The sequence below is a fragment of the Talpa europaea genome (assembly GCF_964194135.1).
Source record: "Talpa europaea genome assembly, chromosome: 2".
NCBI classification, from domain to species: Eukaryota; Metazoa; Chordata; class Mammalia; order Eulipotyphla; family Talpidae; genus Talpa; species Talpa europaea.
Window position 1 is genome coordinate 70,161,894 of NC_140068.1, and position 19,932 is coordinate 70,181,825.

At 35.4% G+C, this 19,932-nt stretch overlaps 1 protein-coding gene across 7 annotated transcripts in view; it reads right to left on the bottom strand.

Moving 5' to 3' along the window:
* Positions 1-4,545: 4,545 nt before the first annotated feature.
* The window catches only part of FAM135A (family with sequence similarity 135 member A), a gene marked incomplete at both ends in the record, with an annotated part of 71,528 nt that continues 56,141 nt past the window's right edge, over positions 4,546-19,932 (bottom strand). For all 7 annotated transcript variants that reach the window (XM_084228332.1, XM_084228334.1, XM_084228331.1 and 4 more), the window contains 2 exons: positions 4,546-4,751; positions 7,123-7,236. In XM_084228332.1, coding sequence (XP_084084458.1) covers positions 4,546-4,751; positions 7,123-7,236 — 320 coding nt within the window. The remainder of the gene's footprint in view (positions 4,752-7,122; positions 7,237-19,932) is intronic.

Consider the following 19,932-nt stretch of genomic DNA (forward strand, 5'->3'; position numbering starts at 1 on the left):
AACCTTATTGTAGAAGGGTTCTTCATCAGAACAAAGTTACTCTTTTATCTATGCTGTCCAGCATATTAAATATAATTTTTTGTGACTTGAAACAATAAGCATTTATCCTTTCACAGTTTTTGTGGGTTAGGAATTCAGGATCCAGGGTGCATCAGACTCTAGGTCTTATATGAGACTGTAATCAAGCTGTTATGGATGCACATCTAGGGGAGGATGGACTTCTAAGCTTACCAACATGATTAGAGACAGGATGTAGTTCCTTAAGGGTTTTGAAATGGAGTACTCCCTAAGTTTCTTGCTATGTGATGTTCCCTAAAGATCATGTCGTAACTTGGCAGCCAGTTTTCCACAGAAACAAATGAGAGAACAAGAGAGACTGCTCAAGATGGAAACCAGTCTCTTTATAATATCAGAAGCGACATTCTATTACTTTGCTGTATTGTCATTAGAAATGAAACAGTAAGCACAGTCCACTCTCAAAGGGAGATTACACGTGATAAATACCAGCAGGTGGGGATCAGTGCAGCCATTTTAGAGGCTACCTACCAAAGTGACTCACTCTGTAGACATCAGTCAACTTCTCTCATCACAACTGTTTGCTCAGTGGACCCACTAACAAGGTATTCATGGTGGCATGGGGACTTGTATTTTTCATTTAGTCTTTTCCCTTTGCCAAGACTGACAAGCAACACTAATTGTAGTGACCCATGTGATCCCTTGATATAGTACATTATGTAGCCTGCATGGTAGGCTTGATTACAATGGCATCTATAGAGATAATTTATTTTATAGGAATAATTATTATAGGTTTGGATTGCTTTCCTTGACTTACACTTCTTTTATACACTCCATCTATGCATTTATTGAATACCTTCTTAACCAATAACTCACTTCCTTATGTCATCATCCATGAAATCATAGCAAATGAGCTTGGATAAAATCTTCAGTCTTCACCATCCATATCTATTTCAGGTTCTATTGGTGTACCAAGTTTTGTATCCAGGAGGTGCAAAGCGGTAGAATATTTTTCTGAATTTGAAGTTAGGATTGCCACCTGATCATTTTTACCTCATTCTCCTCCTGGGTTCAAAAAAATGGTTATGGTTTAGCTGGAGTGACTGACCCTGATGACTAGAGGGAAAAGTAGTAGGGAGAGAAGTCCAACTAGAACTCAGGGGATATTATCTCCTAGAAGACCTCTTCACAATACCATTTTGAAATGTAAAAATTAAGCAAAGACTATTGCAATTATATAAAATGCAAGTCTATCCAAGTCTCAGACTTGGGTCACCCACTGGATAAAGAAATTTGATCAATTGAGGTGGTGACTGAATACAAAGGAAACAGGGTAAGTAAAAGTGGTGACAAGTCATAACCATCTAGGCTCACGACCAGTAACAGAACTGGAGAAATGTATTTACCATAGGTTTTTGTTTTGTATTTTTAATCAAAATATTTTAGGTAGTAAAACATGCTGCTGCTTATCTCCTCTCCTGGAAATTCTGATTCAATTGGTATGTAACAGGAACTGGGAATTTTTATTTATGATTCTAACCAAGGATGCTTGCAAAGCACTGCCCTAGCTATCGTGTTTTACCTCATTGGCTTATGTATTTGTTTACATATTTAATTAATTTCCATTTTCTTTCTCATTTTGTACTATTATTGTGTATGTGGTAGTAGTGGTTAGGTCACAGCTGTCATGGGTTGCAAACTATTGAGACAAGATTATGACAGGAGAAGTGCATAGCACACTGAGATGCTGTATTTGAAGCTAGATGAGGGATACTAAGATTGTGCTAGGAGATAGTATTTTTAATGTGTAACTATGGGAAGAAAGGTATATTTAGATGTTGGAAAGACAAAGAGATGGACTATAGTAGATCTCTGATGTTTTTTATATTTGGTGCTTAGTTATCAAACCCATTTCAAGTTTGGTGAATCTTGGTAAGAGAAATGGTCTCATTTTCTACTGTGAAAGGTGAGGTCAGAAGATACTTGCTGATTTTGATGCCTGACAGTCTGAGTGCTGGCATAAGACCAAGCTTGTTCAGATGGACATTTCCACAAGACCACTGAATGTGGAATGAGTGATACAAATAAGGAGAGTGTTTGGAATACAGTTTTCAGACTCATCCCTGCTAGCGGGAAGGATATGCAAACTTCTAGTTCTTGAAGTCAGAACTTGCTATGGCTTTGATCATCTACTTTCCTTTGACTTGTTTTCCAAATACGGTTCTCCAGCCTTTCCATTAATTCTGAGTTATTTAATATTCTTCAAAAAAATATTTTTCTGTTTAAGTTAATTATAATTGTTTTTGTTATTTGTAACAACAAACTATAACCATATAACTATAAAGTCTATAACTCATATACTTTAATGAAAATCATTTTCTAAAAGTCAATTACACTGTTTCAGATAAGCACTTCCTCCCTCTTTCTGAAGCTCATGCTATGTTTAGTTTGGAGGAGAATAGTGTATTATAGTTTCTCTGGTAAATAACAAGTTAAATCTGGGCCCGCCCTGGTGGCACAGGGGGTTAAGTCGCAGCACTATGAAGCTATTCACAGCCACCGCAACACAAGTTTGATCCCCGGCCAGGGAGGTGACCCATGTGGCTCAGTAGACCTCTCCTGACTCACCTGCTGTTCCCCTCAGCAGTGTATTTTAGTCAATCCACCAGTTCTGTTCCCCACTCTGTCTCTCATGAGTCCTCCCCTCCTGCCTCTGCACCTCTGGCTTATACCCCAGCTCTTGTATGCATAAATAAATAAATCTTAAAAAAAAAAAGAAATTAAATCTGTTAAGATTTTAAACTATGATCATACTTGAGCTTTTAAATGTGTATTAAAATAACCAGGAAGCAACCAACCAACTATGATCATAAGAGCAGTTTACCCTTAAATACTATTTGCATGAGTATTAGTGAGAATGGATCCTTTAAAAAAAAACGATCCTTTGAAAAAATTGGAAGATTATTCAAACTTAGAATAAACATGTTATTTAAAACTTAGGACTGAAGTATGTTAAGATGAAAAATGTACACATTTACATTTTCAGTTTTAATGCACTTAGCATGTATTATTGCTTAGTTAAATCATTGAATTTTCAAGTAATTTTTAAATAGTAAAAAATTATGGAGCACAATCAATTAAATATTTTTAACTACTTAATATATGCAAAAAGTTTAACTTATAAAAATACTTTATAAAGCCTATAAGTTATACAATCAGGTTGGTCTATAGAATAATATAGTCTATTCAATTATAAATAAAAATATTGCCTCTAGTATTCTGAAAATAAGCAAGTGTTTTAGTTGTTCCTCCAGACAATCATTTGTTCATTTATTAACATCAGAGGCAATAACACAATGCTAAAAATAAACATGCATCAATTTTACAATATATATACTTACAAAACCTTCTGTCCATCACAAATGGCAAATGCAAACAGACCTTTTATACACCTTTAGTGCATTATTATTTTCACAAGTAAAACAGGAAAGAAAAATAGTGAATTAATGCTATTCAGCACCTTTAGTAAAGTCAAAAGACTTAACATCTCCATATATCAAAAACATTTGCAACTATATCACCAAACATGTAAAGTTAGTTATTTTGTTCCATCTTTAACATGAATTATTTTATTTACATCACTTTTTAGTTCAACAAATTTTAACAATATTTAAAAATTATCTAAATTCATAAAAGTATTTCATAAATTTCAATATTTAATTATTATTTACTTACAAGGAAATCCATGAAAAAAGTTAAAGAAATGTAGTCAGAAAATTCAAGCAACATTACCAAATTTAGCAAAATTCCAACAAAATCAAGGCAGGGGCATTCAAACATTCAAAAATCTCTAGATGCTGCTAACATGAACATGAAAAGTTCCAGTAATAAAGGTCAATATGGAAATAATGTTGAAATCACCAGTAGAAAATATATTTTAATATGCATGACATGTTTAATAGCAACAGTAATAATGATTTTGTTTTCTAGAAAACTTTTATAACATTGTCATATATGAACTACCTGGTTTCACCGGGCTAAAGAAGTTGATTTCAAAAAATATATTTTAGCAGCCACAATTTTATTTCCAGTTAAAACATAGTAAAATGTTAAAAGTAAAATTTATAATTAACTAAGTAATACCCCAATACTAGAAAATTTAAAATGCCATGCTATTCTAGCAAATAATGGCCTCTAATATGATGTGTCTGATGTAAGGATTGTGGAAAGCCAATAATAAACAATCAGACATACATATGGGCTTAAAGTTTCACTGAGATACTTATGTAGCAAAATATATGAAAAAGTAATAGAAAAGTAAAAAGATAAAATTAAAAAAATATTGCACAGCCACATTACCTAGAAAGTAAAGTTGATGTTTAAAAAGCTCTAAACATGGATGATATAAATTATCTTCCATATAAAAAGGTATAAATATTTCTTAGATCTTATTAGCATCTACAATTTAATATAATACATTATTTAAATGTTGAATGAGGTAACTGTCAAGTCTCTAACAATGTTTTTATCCTATTGGAAATATTTGAGGGCAGCAACCAGGAAGAATTTCTCTAAAAATATTTCTGAATCAAGAACAGCTATATGTGCAGCTCTCCCAATAAGTGAATCAGCTGTATTGGGCAATGCATTGATGATATTATATCGAACCAAATTACAGTCCTTGCTTTGCAGAACTGGGCGAAGCAAGTTGTGGATCATTTCTGAATAGATCTGTCCTATGGAACAAATAAAAAAAAGGAAGATTAGTTCACATGAGTAACTGAAAAATTCTATCCCTACATTTATATAATTTATAAAAATATTTTCATTTAAAGCAGAAAGTCTTTTAAAAGGTTTTCTTTTTCTATTTTCATGTTGTTTTCAGAAAGAATTAGCAACTTCCTGTAGTCAGAAGAACTATGTTGAGTTTGGCTTAAAGATAAAAGATCTGTTTTTTCCTTGGTCTAAATGTTTATTTAATATTTGGTTTGGCTTTTAAGTCTGATGTTGTGCTCCTCTTTCCCTTTTTCAGTTAATTCTTAAAATGAATTTATTGTGATCATGAAAAAGGTTAGATACACATACTTCCAAGGGACAAAATAGTTTTTAATGTTCATACATTACTGTATTACTAATAGAGGAGTACTAACACATATCCATCAAACTTGTAAAGTTTAGGGATGCAGGTATTAAATATCAAGGAGAGGTAGGATGTAGCCCTGAGGAATGATAAGGTAACACTGTAGAATTACAATTAGAGAAAGAAGAGAGGCATTTAAGAGAAAGATGAAAATCACATAGATTAATAAAGATTCATTTATTCCCACCTCTCCTCTTAGTTTTCATTGTAAGTCAAACTGGGTTTCTGGTTCATGTTACTTAAAAACTATTTTTACATAGGAAGAAGTCCAAGCCTGTCTTTACTAGATTCCCCTTGTCCCTCACTGGCACAGAATCTCATTATTAGATCAAAGGACATTTTCCTAGTTTTAGCTATTCTCTAAAGGTTAAACCTCTTCTGAATTTTTCCCTAAGTGAATTCTAGACTTTTCCCTTAAGTGACTCTTAGAATAGTTTTTAAAAAAGATTATTCTAATGTCACAAAATGCTCAAAAAATGTATAAATGAAGAGTGCCCTCTATATACCAGTCATCACACCAGGTAGTGTCAATTACAAATGTGTATAAAAAAAGTCCCTATCTGAAGGAGCTGTTCACCATCTCCATGTAGAAAGAGCAAAGGTCTAAGAGTTTGTTTAAAAGCATCCTTATCCCAAAAAAAAAACCGAGGCAATATTGGAAGATAGGACACCCAGGTTCTGGTGCTAAGCCTGTAATTAACCACTAGTGACTTTGGACAAGTCACCTAGCATCTCTGAACCTCAATTACAAAATAAGTTAACAGGACCCATGTCTTCTGGTTCCAAATAGCTATGATTTAAAATTCTTTTTCTATTCAAAAATAGCAAAAAGATACAGTACAGTAAGCTCTTATTATCTTTCACTAAAACTAATGTAAAGGTAAATATGCAGCATGACTATTACCACAATCACCGATCCCAGTAATTCAGAGGAAATCAAAGTATAGATAACTGTTAAGGAAACAAAAATGGTGAGGCATTTGTAATTAGATTAAAGAACTGTTTCATCAACCTAGATGCCCAGTTACAGATAACTGGATAAAGAAGTTGTGGTATGGGGCCTCCCCGGTGGCGCAGCGGTTGAGCGCTGGGTTGCGAAGCTGCCTGCAGCCTCTGCAGCGCGGTTCAATCCCCGGCTGCTCCCGGGGCCACCGTAGGAGGGTCCCACATGGCACGCAGACCTCTCCTGCCGCCCGCTGCCCCCCTCAGCAGTGTACTTCGGTCCTTCTGCCTGCTCTGCTCCCCACTCTGGTGAATTCTCTCACCCTCCCGCACTTCTGACTGTACCCAGTGCTTGTATAAATAAATCAATCTTAAAAAAAAAAATTTATAAAAAAAAAAAAAGTTGTGCTATATACATTCAATGGAATACTACTCAGCTTTTGAAAAAAATGAAATCTTGCGTTTTACAGTAACATCAATGGAACCTGAAGTAATTATACTAAATGAAACAAGTGAGAAAGTAAAAGACAATTACCACATGGTTTCACTCATATGTGGAATATGCACAAGTAAAATAAACGAAAAAATCTCAACAAAACAACTCTGACTCAGAGAAATATAGTGGTTACCTTACCAAAAGAGGGAGAAGTAGTGCTGGGCGGAAGGAAAGGGTAGAGGGTATCAACCTGATCGTGGGAATGAACTAGAACTTAGTGGCAAGTGAAGTAAGACTTCTACATTCATACTGGTTAGTGTGCCCTCCTCCCAATTTATATAGTTTTGTAAATCAATATAATTTTATTAAATTAAAAAAAAACCTGCTTCATAAGAACAACTTCCATTTCACTGAAAATATATGACATGGTAGGAGAAAAGAAGGAAAAAGGAAAAAGGATAGCTGTTAACATAGTTTATGAAAAGGATGTAAAAGGGAAGAGGATGAAAGAAAGTAACTATAAGAAAAATTTGGAGAAAAGTTCTTGTGTAGATAAAACTTGCTTAAATCTTCTAATTTACTTCCTTACCTGACTGTTTGTCCTTTAAAGCTGTTTTACACATTTCAATGCGGGCAGAGTGATAAGGAACATAGCGATCCTGTAGTGATCCCACTAGCACAACATTTTTGAAATAATGAAGCCCTGTGAAGAGAAAATACTGACTTATAATGCAATAATTAACCATATTTAAAATAATTTATTAGTATATTAAATGATCAAAAAATTTTCTTCAGTAGTGGATTCTGACTTTTAAATTGCTTGTTGAATTCTTTCTCTAAATTTCTATATATTCTCTACACCCTTACCCCCTAATTGCATTGTGTGTAGTTTGTGCTGACATGACGAAATGGAGTTGTTTGGAGTAAGAACAAGGATTGTGGTGTGATGGTAAGGGAGAAATTAGATATGTGTTCTAAAATTCTATAGGAAGTATTTCTGACATTCTTACTTTCAAAGGGATATTCTTTGAGGCTTAGGAACAGTTTCCAAACAGTATTATACTCCTTTATAAAAACAAAGTACCCTTTATGAAATACCTTAAAGTTGACTTTTTACTTTAATTTCTCATTTGACTCTTGCCTAATATTACTCATATTTCCTCTTTGTTTAAGTATAATGTCAAGGGGATATATGCTTTGATTTTTCAAAAATATTAACAGGTTTTGTGATTCATCTATAGACTTTTATCAGGTTGCTGTTTTTATTTTTAAACTAGGTAGATTTATGACTTCTGACCATGGGACTCTGTTAATTAACTCACTTAAATACATTAACACCATGTTCTTGACCTCTTTAGTACCCAGTAACATTATAATTTTATTATTTGGCTCAGACTAGTAAAAAAAATTATGTGATTATTAAATAAGAAAGAAATCAATAATGGCATAAAGACATAGGTGTTAACACATTAGAACTGTCAATACATTAGAATTGGGATGTGCAGTGCATTGAAGTTTTCTGGAATAGGGCAGAGTAAAATTTTGATATATTTTTGCCCAGTGACCCAGTGAAATTCAGATTTTTAGAGGCAAATCAATTGTAGAGACACTATAGATCCAGAATATAAGAAGTTTTTGTAGAAGTTCTCCTTACTCCTTGGAACTTAGGGATCCTAATTATGAAAAGAGTGTGGCCCTACATTCAACCAGATGACTGGTTGATCTGGTTGCATAGAAGAAGTATACAGAAGAAGGATATACTCTTTATGATAAATACAAGGTCTTCCTTTTTTCAGATGAGAAGATACAACTTTGCAGTAATTTGAATATATAAAATTCATAATAAAATTTCTTTAATAGGACCTAATTCAATTGCATAAACATTTAAATTCAGATTTTAGAAAAATATTAAGAAAAATTGATACTTCCCTTTTATCATCATATTTAATGAGTCGAATTTCATTCCACTCTTGGCATCATTAAACACCTATGTCTTTATTAGTATTTCCAATATTTTGGGAATCACCACTACCTAGAGCAGAGTTTTTCACCCTGGTATACCTTAACCCCCTGGGGTAATTTAAGACTTTCCATGGTGTAGATGGGCACTGATAGCTTTAAGAAAATTGATTTCAGACCCCAACTTCTGCATGAGCACTTTTCTAAAAATAACTTGTCCTCCCATCTTATAAAAGAAAGCTATTTTTCCCATCTATTTTTGATCATCTTATGGTGTATGGCCATGGGTTATAAAGGTCTCAGCAAATCTGAGCAAAAATATGAGTTAAATCCAACTTTTTCTAACATAATCTAAGTTTGAGTTGACTGAGAATAAAAAGTGGCTTTGTCAATTAAATTTTGTGGAACACATTTTCCATAAACTGAAGGAGCTAAATCTATAACTCAAGCTGAGTATGTTACCTGTATATTTTCAGGAAAATATAATTACAGCAAATATACACTATTGGATATCCTAGAATATATATCTTTTGTAACTATTTAAAATTACAGAAAATAATTTCAGTGTCACCATAAATTTATAAAAGGGGGTATAAACTTATTTTAAGGACTAGATAAGACAAAACTGATAGTGCATTGTCCTGTGGTACACTATCTTCATGTACCATGTGTTTTAGGTACTATGCTTTTTGAATATAAGTACAATGTTATTATTGATATTTTATCCCAAGCTGCGTGAAATCAGTCATGTAATGATACAACTGCTTTTTAATTTATCTAAAAGCTGTGTATTTGTGTTCTCCATAAGGGGTTACCATATTATGTAACTGCAGGGGCACCAGCCACATGAACCATACTTCTTGGAGCTGGGCATTGCAGTCTGTGGCAGCTTTGCCTAAAAGTTCATTTTTATATTTTCCTAAGTGACTATTTTTCCTCAGACTGCCGGCCAGTATCTTCTATCACCTCTTCAATTTTACCTTATGGTCTTGCTCCCTGAAATAGGAAGAATTTGATGAGAGAGCCTCCCTGGTGGCCTAGGGGTTAAGTCTCAGCACTATCACCACTACTGGCTGAGTTTGATCCCAGGTAAAGAAGTTAACCCACATGATGCAGCAGACCTCTCCTGCTTCGCCCACTGCTCCCCTTAGCAATGCATTTCATATATCTGCCTGCCACCTCCTCTGCTCTCCACTTTGTCTCTGGTGGATCCTCTTACCACCTGCACTGCTGGCCTACAGCCCAGTTCTTCTATGTAAAAATAAACAAAATCTTAAAAAAAAAAAGAATCTGATGAGAGCTTCCACATACTATCACTTTAACACAAACCAACCTAACCTATACCTTTATGTTCTGCCTTTGCTCTTGCTCCTACCGATGAAGTGTTCATGCTCCCATGTCAGGTCAGCACTTTCACTTGTATGCGAGTTCCAATCCCTCCTGTTTATTTAAGTACATGGGATCTAGTAGTTGTCTCATCCCTCTCTTGCATCAATTTTCTTTGTATGAATCTTTCTTATCAGATTGCAAAACACTGTATCTCTTATCTTTAAAAAAAGCAATCAATCAATGAAGATATCCTTGGACTTTATACTCCTCTGCAATTACCAGCCTATTTTTTTGGTATGTTTTATTTCTATAGTTTGTAAGAATAATAGGCATTACATTATAATGTATAAGGGATACAAATATGAAAATAATTACAATTGCAGAAATTTTCTGATGTATTTCCATAGAGAAATGACACTCAGGTTGGGGATCACTGTCTTAGAATGAGATCCTTGAGGGAAGCATCTATGTCTCCTCAGATTCAGGCAGCTCAGTGGACTAGAAGTATGCAAATTCAATGAAGATTTGACGAGGGGATTTCTAAGATACTCTATAACTCTCAAATTCCATGATAATGAAATAAAAAAAATCCAAGACCAGACACTAATATAAGCATACTATATTTTCATATTTCTAAATTGATTCCTGAGATAGTATTGTATATTAAGAATGCATTTTAGATTTAGAAACCCAACTATTTTAGTAACAGTTGTTCAACAGTATATTCTAATACTGTGATTTTGCATGGTAGGTTTGCATTTTGTATTAGGTTTACATAGTGGATTAGCCAACAATCAAGTAGGTTTGTATTTTGGATTAGCCAAGGGTCAAGTTAGCTAACCGTACTATGACTCTTTCTGAATCTTTGGTTTCAGCTCCGGTTTAGCAGTGTCGACTAAGGAGGGTAGAAACTCAAAACAAAACATGGTAGGCCGCAAAGTGGCAAAGCTGGTGGGAATTATGGAAGTACTTCATCTGAGTTAAAGTCTACCTAATAAAAATGTTCGAAGTTTTTGTTTCGGGAGCCTTATAATCTAGGTTCATCTTCTCTGCACCTACATGATTCTACCTTTTCAAATATAACCAAGTTAATTGGTCTTTGGGTTAGTGTTTCACTCAGCCTCTGAAGTGGCCTTATATTTGGCTAATAAACACATACTTGGTTATGAAGCATTGTACTTGGCTAATTTGAGCTAAAAAGTTACCTCTATCTTGGGAAGCAAGAGTCCTCATTTATAATATGAGATAATTTAACTCAAAAGTGTCCAAATAGTTTGGATACTTTTCAGAATTACCAAGAAAAAAAGGTTAAAGTAAACCCACAATATTTTTCTGAACTGTATAGTAACATGGTTTATTTTTGAACATTGTAATGGCAACTTTTATTTTCACTATTTTGGTCTTCCTGATACTTTTGGCTACTTGTTTTGTTCTGAGATTTTAATGAGTTTTGAGTAATTCATATTGACCCACTTTTTGTTAGGCTCTGGAACTGACTATAACAGTGGTTCTAAACTGGTGGATTTGTGACTCTAAGGGACATTTATCAGTGCCTGGAGACATTTTTTGTTATCATAATCATGGGGTGGAAGATGTGAGAGTGAGGAAGGGTGAGTATGCATTTAGTGGGTAGAGATCAAGGATGCTACTAACCCCTGATGACAAAGAATTATCCAGCCCGGAATACTATTAATGCCAGGGATGCAAAAATTCTGTGGTTTTTAAATTAACATGGCCTAAGCAATATTAAACTATTCTTATATTTGTTCATTTATTTTAAATACATTTGAATTTCCTTTGTAAATATTAGCTGATACTGATTCTTTTGTATACTTTTAGAGATAAAATACATGTTATTTATACATCAAGTGATACCTATTATTAAACAGCTCTGTAATCTGCTAGAAGACTATCTTGTGCCATAGTAGCACAGCAGGGATCTTCTTTAATTGTTATATTTTATTTGTCAGAATTCAATAGCTAGTCAAGAGATTCTAAGCAGATGTTTTTAGGAAGATCTTAAAATAAGGGTATTTTGTTTTTGAAATGTCTGCAACGAATAGATTCTTATCAGGCTATTTTTGAGCTCTCATCATGGACTACAAGATCCCATGATACTTCTATGTAATCTTTTTTTAAAAATATTTATTTTTATTTATTTATGCATACAAGAACTGGGGTGTAGGTCAGAGGTGTGGGGGGTGAGAGGATTCACCAGAGACAAAGTGGGGAGCAGAACAGGCAGATCCACTGAAATACACTGCCTAAGGGAGAAGCAGGAGAGACAGGAGAGGTCTGCTGCACCATGTGGGTAGCTCCCTGGCTGGCCGGAGATTGAACTCGTGCTGCAGAGGCTGCGGATAGCTTCACAATGCTGTGCTTAACCCCTTGCACCACCAGGGAGGCTGTACTGTATAAATTATTTATTTATTCAAACAACAATCTGTAGAATACTGTAGATTCTTTGGTCAAAAGTTGTTATAAAAATATGTTTAACTGTAATGCCTTAACAAAGAAAGAAAGTGTTTATTTTCACTATTTTGGTCTTCCTGATATTTTGGCTACTTATTTTGTTCTGAAATTTTAATGAGTTTTGAGTAATTCATATTGACCCACTTTTTGTTTCCTCTTAAAAGTAACATTTATGTATCTCTTTACCAGTTCTACTGTGTTCATAAAACAAAAAAGGCTTATCACACACACTTAATAAATATATGATTTTTACAAAAAATATAGCATTTCTCAATTGTTTCAGAAATCACAAAAATCATTTTAGGCTTTTAAATGCTTCCTTAATTTTATTTTTAAAATTTTTTTACATTTATTTATTTATCTATACAAGCATTGTGTACAGTCAAAGCATGGGAGGGTGAGAGAATTCACCAGAGCTGAGGGGAGTAGCGGGCGTGGCAGGAGAGGTCTGCGCGCATGTGGGACCCTCGCTGGCGGCCAGGGATTCAACTGGCGCTGCAGAGGCTGTGGGCAGCTTCCCAGCTGGGGAGGCCCAGGGGAGGCCCAGCTTCCTTAATTTTAAAATAGTGAATAGTTTTTAATTAAGGAAAAATGATACATGAGCTAATGATACATTGAAGAGAAAAAAAGATTGTTTTAAAAGGAAGACCCACAAGGAAGGTTTTACTTAAATTGAAAAAAAGGGAAGAGAGCAGAAAGCTGCATTTTGTTTCAGATGGTTAATTTTAGGCTTCCCATTCAAAAGAAAATTGGCCATTCAGAAAAAACAAGCAGTAACAGAAGGAGGGCATCCAAAAGTTGGTAGCTTTAGCAGAGTACAATCAAGAGAAATTATCACTAGGTTTTCAATTGTCTAAAATATTTGAGACTAGCAGTATTTCTGTTAAATAAACATTGCTGCTCTACGCTTTCCTGTTTTACTTTTCTTATATTTCTGACCTGAACCTATATATATCTATCTATATATATATATATACACACACACATATATATACACACACGCATATATTTTATTAAAGTGATTATATGTATATATACATTGATATGTTAATTCCCTAGCAATTGACCATTTTCTCACAATTCTCTAGATGACCAAAAAAAAAAAAAAAAAAAAAAAAATGGGTGTGTGTGTGGGAACAAGAAGAGAGATTAGCTCCAATCTCTGACAATATAATTTTAAAATGAGGGTCTCCCCGGTGGCGCAGCGGTTGAGTGCTGGGTTGCGAAGCTGCCCGTAGCCTCTGCAGTGCCAGTTCGATCCCCGGCTGCTCCCCAGCCACGGGAGGAGGGTCCCACATGGCGCGCAGACCTCTGCCGCCCGCTGCTCCCCTCAGCAGTGTACTTCGGTTCTTCTGCTTGCTCTGCTCCCTGCTCTGGCTCTGGTGAATTCTCTCACCCTCCCACACTTCCGACTGTACCCAGTGCTTGTATAAATAATAAATAAATCTCAAAAAAAAATTAAATTAAAAAAAATCAATTAATGCATTTACCAATTGATTTACTGATATTTAAAGTTGCAATTAAAAGCTGCTTCTAGGTTTTAAAACTATACATTAATGGTTTATTTAACATGACATAGTTTGAACTGTGTATAGCTGCTTACTACTTTTATGCCCTCAGGCAAGTCACTCAACCTATCTATCTTCAGTGTCTTCATCTGCAAAATGGGGGCAATAATATTCCTATTTTATAAAGTTAAATCAACTAACGTGTATAAAGTGCTTATATGTGTTTGTTATTATAATTTATTCCTATACTTCAGTATGATCTAATGTATTAGTATGATTATCATGTTATTTTTCTAGTAAAATTATTAATTTGGTTCAGGCATATACTAATAGATACTTGGTCTCAGAAATCTTGAAACAAAAAAAATTTTAATTCATCAATTTAATATTTTTTTATAGCTAGTAATACTGACATAGATGAACTGTTTTTTTAAACATTCTGCAAAATCTCCTAAAATAAATTCATGATGTTAATGTGAAAGCAAATGCTACAATGTAAAATACTAGTTATTATTTTTGTTCAGACACCTCTTCATTTAGAACTATTTTTACCATTTATCCAGTTTTGTATTTTCAGAATGGTAATCATTAACATGCATTACCTCATTTAATCCTTTAATAAACTTGTAAGGAAGATACTATTATTCCCATTTTACCAATTAAGAAACCGAAGCTTATTTAGAATATGTATCTCAGTTTTCAGTTAGAACTAATATCTATGTGTGACTTCAAAGTTTGACTATTAAACATTGTTAGGTTGGTACAACCACAGGGTAGGTAATAAATGAAAACCTTGCAAGCAGGAGCTTTAACTAATTTTCTTCTTTTTTTTTTTTGTACATACGAGAACTGGGGTGCAGGCCAAAGGTGCGGGGAGTGAGAGGATTCATCAGAGACAGAGTGGGGAACAGAACAGGCAGAATGACTGAAATACACTGCTGAGGGGAGCAGCAGGTAAGTCAGGAGAGGTCTGCTGCGTCATGTGGTAGCTCCCTGGCCAGGGATCGAACTTGTGCTGCAGTGGCTGCGGATAGCTTCATAGTGCTGTGTCTTAATGCCTTGTGACACCAGGGAGGTCCCACTTTAACTAATTCTTAAGAAATAATTCAAGTATAAAAGATCTACTCAACTACTAATAATTATAAACTTAGTAGTACAAATACGTTCAGATAGGGGAGGCCACAGATTACAGGATTTTTATAGTAAAATTTTATAGTAATATTTTCTTTAGAATTTTCATTTTCAAATGTTGCTATTATTGCTAATTAAAATTTACTCTTAAAAAAAGATTTATTGATTTATTTATTTATACAAGCACTGGGTACATCAGAAGTGTGGGAGGGTGAGAGGATTTACCAGAGCCAGAGCAGGGAGCAGAACGGGCAGAAGGACTGAAGTATACTGCTGAGGGGAGCAGCGGGCGCGGCAGGAGAGGTCTGCGCACCATGTGAGACCCTCGCTGGGGGCAGGGGATCAAACCGGTGCAGCAGAGGCTGTGGGCAGCTTTGCAGCCCAGCTCTCAACCGCTGCACTACCAGGGGAGGCCCAAAATTTACTTACTTTTTACTTTCATAATCCCTTTAGACTTTTATATATTTCCTAATCTATCAGCAGCAGGATACAAATTTCATAGTTAACACACCAATGGTTCATCAGTAAGTTCTTCTCACATAACTGAATGCTGTATTTGATTTTGTAGAAATATCTTACAGTTTTATGACCCAAGTATATTTTCCTGTGCACTGTTATAACAGAGGCATCTCTATAAAAAGGTGAGGCTCCATATCCCTGTTGCACCTAGTGACATACGGAGCTGAATGGCAGCTAGGTAAAGTTACAGAACACTTGCAGGACACATAGAGGAGAACGCAGAGTAAGAGACACAGGCAAGGAGAGACACAAAAAACACAAACAGAGAAAAGAAACAATGTGGAGAAGAAGGGGCACAGCTTTTTAACTCTGGACTTGCACCAGGGACTTGGAAGAGATACATGTAAGAACACTTGGAAGAGACAAGTGGGCGAGAGAAACATGGAGAAGCTGACAATGGCAGTTATTAGCCTCATTTGCACTTTGATTTTGCTCCTTTCATTCTAGACTTGCCTGTACCCTTTCATTCTCTTCCTATGGTTTCCCATAAGAAGGTGCCTTAGACTTGTGCAACCTTGTAGGCCTCCATGGTCCCACTTTGGGCCAACCTTGTTAGGCTGGGCATTTACCCATGAGAGGATCGGTAACTTTGGGTATTTACTGGGAAACTATTACGCTTTCTTCTCTTTCCTCTTCATGCACACAACTCTTATTACATCTGTTACACTAAGTATGCTTTGTCTTTTTAGGCATGGATGGCCAGACTACATTAGAGCATGCAAGTTTGGGGGTCTTGGAGTGTCCCTCAATCTGCATGCTAACACTGAGTAATTTATACCCTCAGAACTTATAACCTGTTGCTTTATACCCTGAGAAACAAAACCATAAAACTTGATTAATAACTTGTTTCACCTATTCCACTAAAAAAAGAAGGTGCCACTTCTTCTCCACATTGCTTCTTTTCTCTGTGTCTCTTTGTGTCTCTCCTTGGCTGTGTCTCTTCCTGTTTGTCCTAGAAGTGTTCTATAGCTTCACCTGGCCGCCATTCAGCTCCATATGTCATATATATCACTGACTCTGTACATGAAATAACCACTCCCAAATCTCTTTCTCACATTAGTTATAATACTTGGGCCACCTCGGTGGCGCAGCGATTGAGCGCTAGGTTGCAAGGCTGCCCACAGCTTCTGCAACGCTGGTTCGATCCCCGGCCACCGGACGAGGGTCCCACATGGCGCACAGACCTCTCCTGCCGCCCGCTGCTCCCCTCAGCAGTGTATTTCGTCATTCTGCCTGCTCTGCTCTCCCCTCTGGCTCTGGTGAATTCTCTCACCCTCCCGCGCTTCTGACTATACCCAGTGCTTGTATAAATAAATAAAAAAAAGATAAAAAAATTATAATTCTTAAAGCAGAATCCTGACAAGGCTAAATGTAGACTAATTTCAATTACTAAATGTATCCAATACTCACATCAAAAGTTTCAAACGCAGGATGGAAGACATAGGTGATAGAGATTAAGATAAAAAAGATTAACTTAAGTTTATAAATTCAAGTTAATTCAGACTTGAAACTCTAAGTCACTGATTTTTTTTCTCACCATATTACATTTGACCTGTTTTCAGATACTGAAAATACTGTTAAGATCATTCATTGATTCAACATGTTTACGCCAGACAATACTAGGAAGAATGAATGGGAATCGGAAAGGGTAGCCATGATAGATCTTACTTTACGACGTTATGATATATTTAAACAACTCACATGAGATAAACTGCCATTATAACAAGGTTCATATGTAATAATGTAGCATTTCAGAAATAACACCCAGGACCCCATGGTATTGATCTGCATGTCCATGCAATCCTTTTTGGTAGAGCTCAACAAACCAGGTGAAGAACTGTAATATAGGTTTGCTGGAAAGCTATGATGGAAAAACAAGGGGTAACAGTGTATGAAAGATAAAAGTGATAATTGATGAAGTCTGAGAGCGCAGGAAAAGAGTGAAACCATCAAAGATTAATGCTAAGAAAATAAAATACAGATATTAAATGAGTCTAAAAATAGAGATAAAAGGAATAAGAGAATATGGATAGGATATTATAGTAATAAAATGGAAAATAGTTGAAATTTCTGGGTGAAGTATAGCAAATGGGAAGGAAAGTTACTAGAATTTAGGAAGGCTCTATAGTGCTTGAATTATCTAAACAGTTGACTCCCTGAATTACCAAAAATAATGTCAAGATATAAGAAGAGGCAAAGGGCGGGCAAAATGTGTAAAGAGAGTCAAAGTACAAACTTTCAGTTATAAATTCAATATTATTTGCATTTAATGTATAACATGGAAACTACTGTTAATAGGACTATAACGGTATACTTGAAAGTTACTGAGTTTTCATCACAAGAAACTATGTAGGGTGATAGATGTTAACTAGACTTATTGTGGTGACCATTTCACAATGTTATCAGATCATTGTGTTGTGTACCTGTAAACATAATATAAAATTTTCTGGGGATTCCCATCCCCGATGCGGCAGTCAAATAACAAGCCATCTTCCCAGGCTCCATCTTACATGCAAAATCCACTGCCTGAAGGTATGTTAGTCTTTTCAGATTAAAAAAAAAAAAGATTTAACAATCTCACCCACTCTTTGCATTTCTGCAGAGGAGAAGATTGAGAAGAATGGATCCTGCATTGTCTTCCATTAGCATCAACATATCTGTATAGGGACAATTTAGAATTGGAAGCCTCTCCTATCAAGAACAGTTATATTCTTAGTCTCATGACTCACTGTTTTTGCTTACATAAATTAAATTCAAATTTATGTTTATTTGGAATAGCACTTGCAGAATAATATCTGTTGGGCTGCTTCCTGGTCAAAGCCCTACTTTGATTATCTAATAATCTCTGCCTAACTATTCTTGAGACTTGTTCAGTTAACACATCTGAAACTAATTTAATGTTGTATGTGAATTATACCTCAACAATACTTCTTTTTAAATTCAGGAATATCTTTGTATCAAGCATTATAAAAAATACTACCAGTGAACTCTATCAGAGTTCTCACTGAATATGTTAGTGACCAGCAGGTCGTTATTTAAAAGAAGACTAGGAGGCAGCACACTTTGGATGGTACAAGCCTCAAAGAAAGTAGTTCTATATGACAGTGAAGGAGTGATGACTATAAGTGGAAACAGAAAATAAAAGGATCATTTCTGCTATTCTGGGTAGTAATTAGTAAATGAGATAGAATCTCTACAGCATGGGTTGACAAGTTAAGACTTGTTGATCTGGAGAGCTGCATTTTTGTTTTGTTAATAAAGTCTTTGAACACAGGAACACTCTGAAGCATGGTGACCTGAGATAAGCAGCCTAGGGGGTCTTGAGGTAAAGACCTTTTGCTCAGTTCCTGGTATGCAACTTAGTTTCTGGTAAGGCACGTAGTGCCACCAATGTTAATCATGAAGCAGGATGGATCTGGGGTGTCCTGTGAATATTGACTCTTCACTCATTCCTTGGTATGCAACTATACAACTCACTTTTGGTATGCAGCCACCTCATATCTGACCATGTACAGCTGGCAATTCTCACCCACCCAGAACCTTGTAGAAACTGTAAGTGTATATAAGCCCCTGACTTCCTACAAATAGGGTTCAGTCAATGAGTGCAAATCTGCTGGGCCAGTACCAGTACAATAAACCTGCTTCTTGTTAGCCCCATGTCCAAGTTTCCTTTGTGTCATATTACATTTCCTTTATGTATCATCAATGGCTTTTTTTTTGGGCAACAAATGTATTGTTGAGTAGTTGCAACAGAAATCCACAAAAGCCAAGTATTTACAATCTAGCCATCTAGAAACAAAAATTTGCCAACCTCTGCTCTACAATCTATGTTAAGTAGCAGAAGATGAGGTTGGGGTAAGGTAATATTAGGGTTCAGTCGTGTACCCACTTTCAGAAGAAAGTAGAGACAATAGTTTTTCAAGAAGATAGATGATGGCAGTCTGTTCCTTTAAAATGGAGATTTAAAAGTACACAGTGGAAAGAATTGGCTAGAAAGCCATTTGCATAAGGATAGTTCAGAGGAGATGGTAGTCAGAGTTGAGGTCATGTACAGAGTGAGACTGGCAAGGGGTTGGAAACTTGAAGCTGTAAAAACTTGGAATATATACTCAAGATGGGGAATATATTAAATAATCAGTTAATGAAGGGAAGCAATAAGATTTATATGGTAGTGAGAATTTAAGTACATCATGACTTTTCAAACAACCCAATGTTAACAGTTTACTTTCTGACATTTTGTAGAAATGATTGGTAGCCCTAGAATATAGAAAGGTATAAAAGTATGTGGTGGTTTATAAAAAGGGTTGAGGGGTAGAGTGGTGAGCAACAAGGGCAGAGGGCTAGGACTGCAGAGATCTAATTAAACTAGTACTCAATCATAAGCACTAAAAGTTTTAGGATAGTTTCAAAGCAGCTGTGTAGCTCAAAAATGATGACTACAATCATCTAAAAATATTAAATAACCATGCTATCTTTCTTAG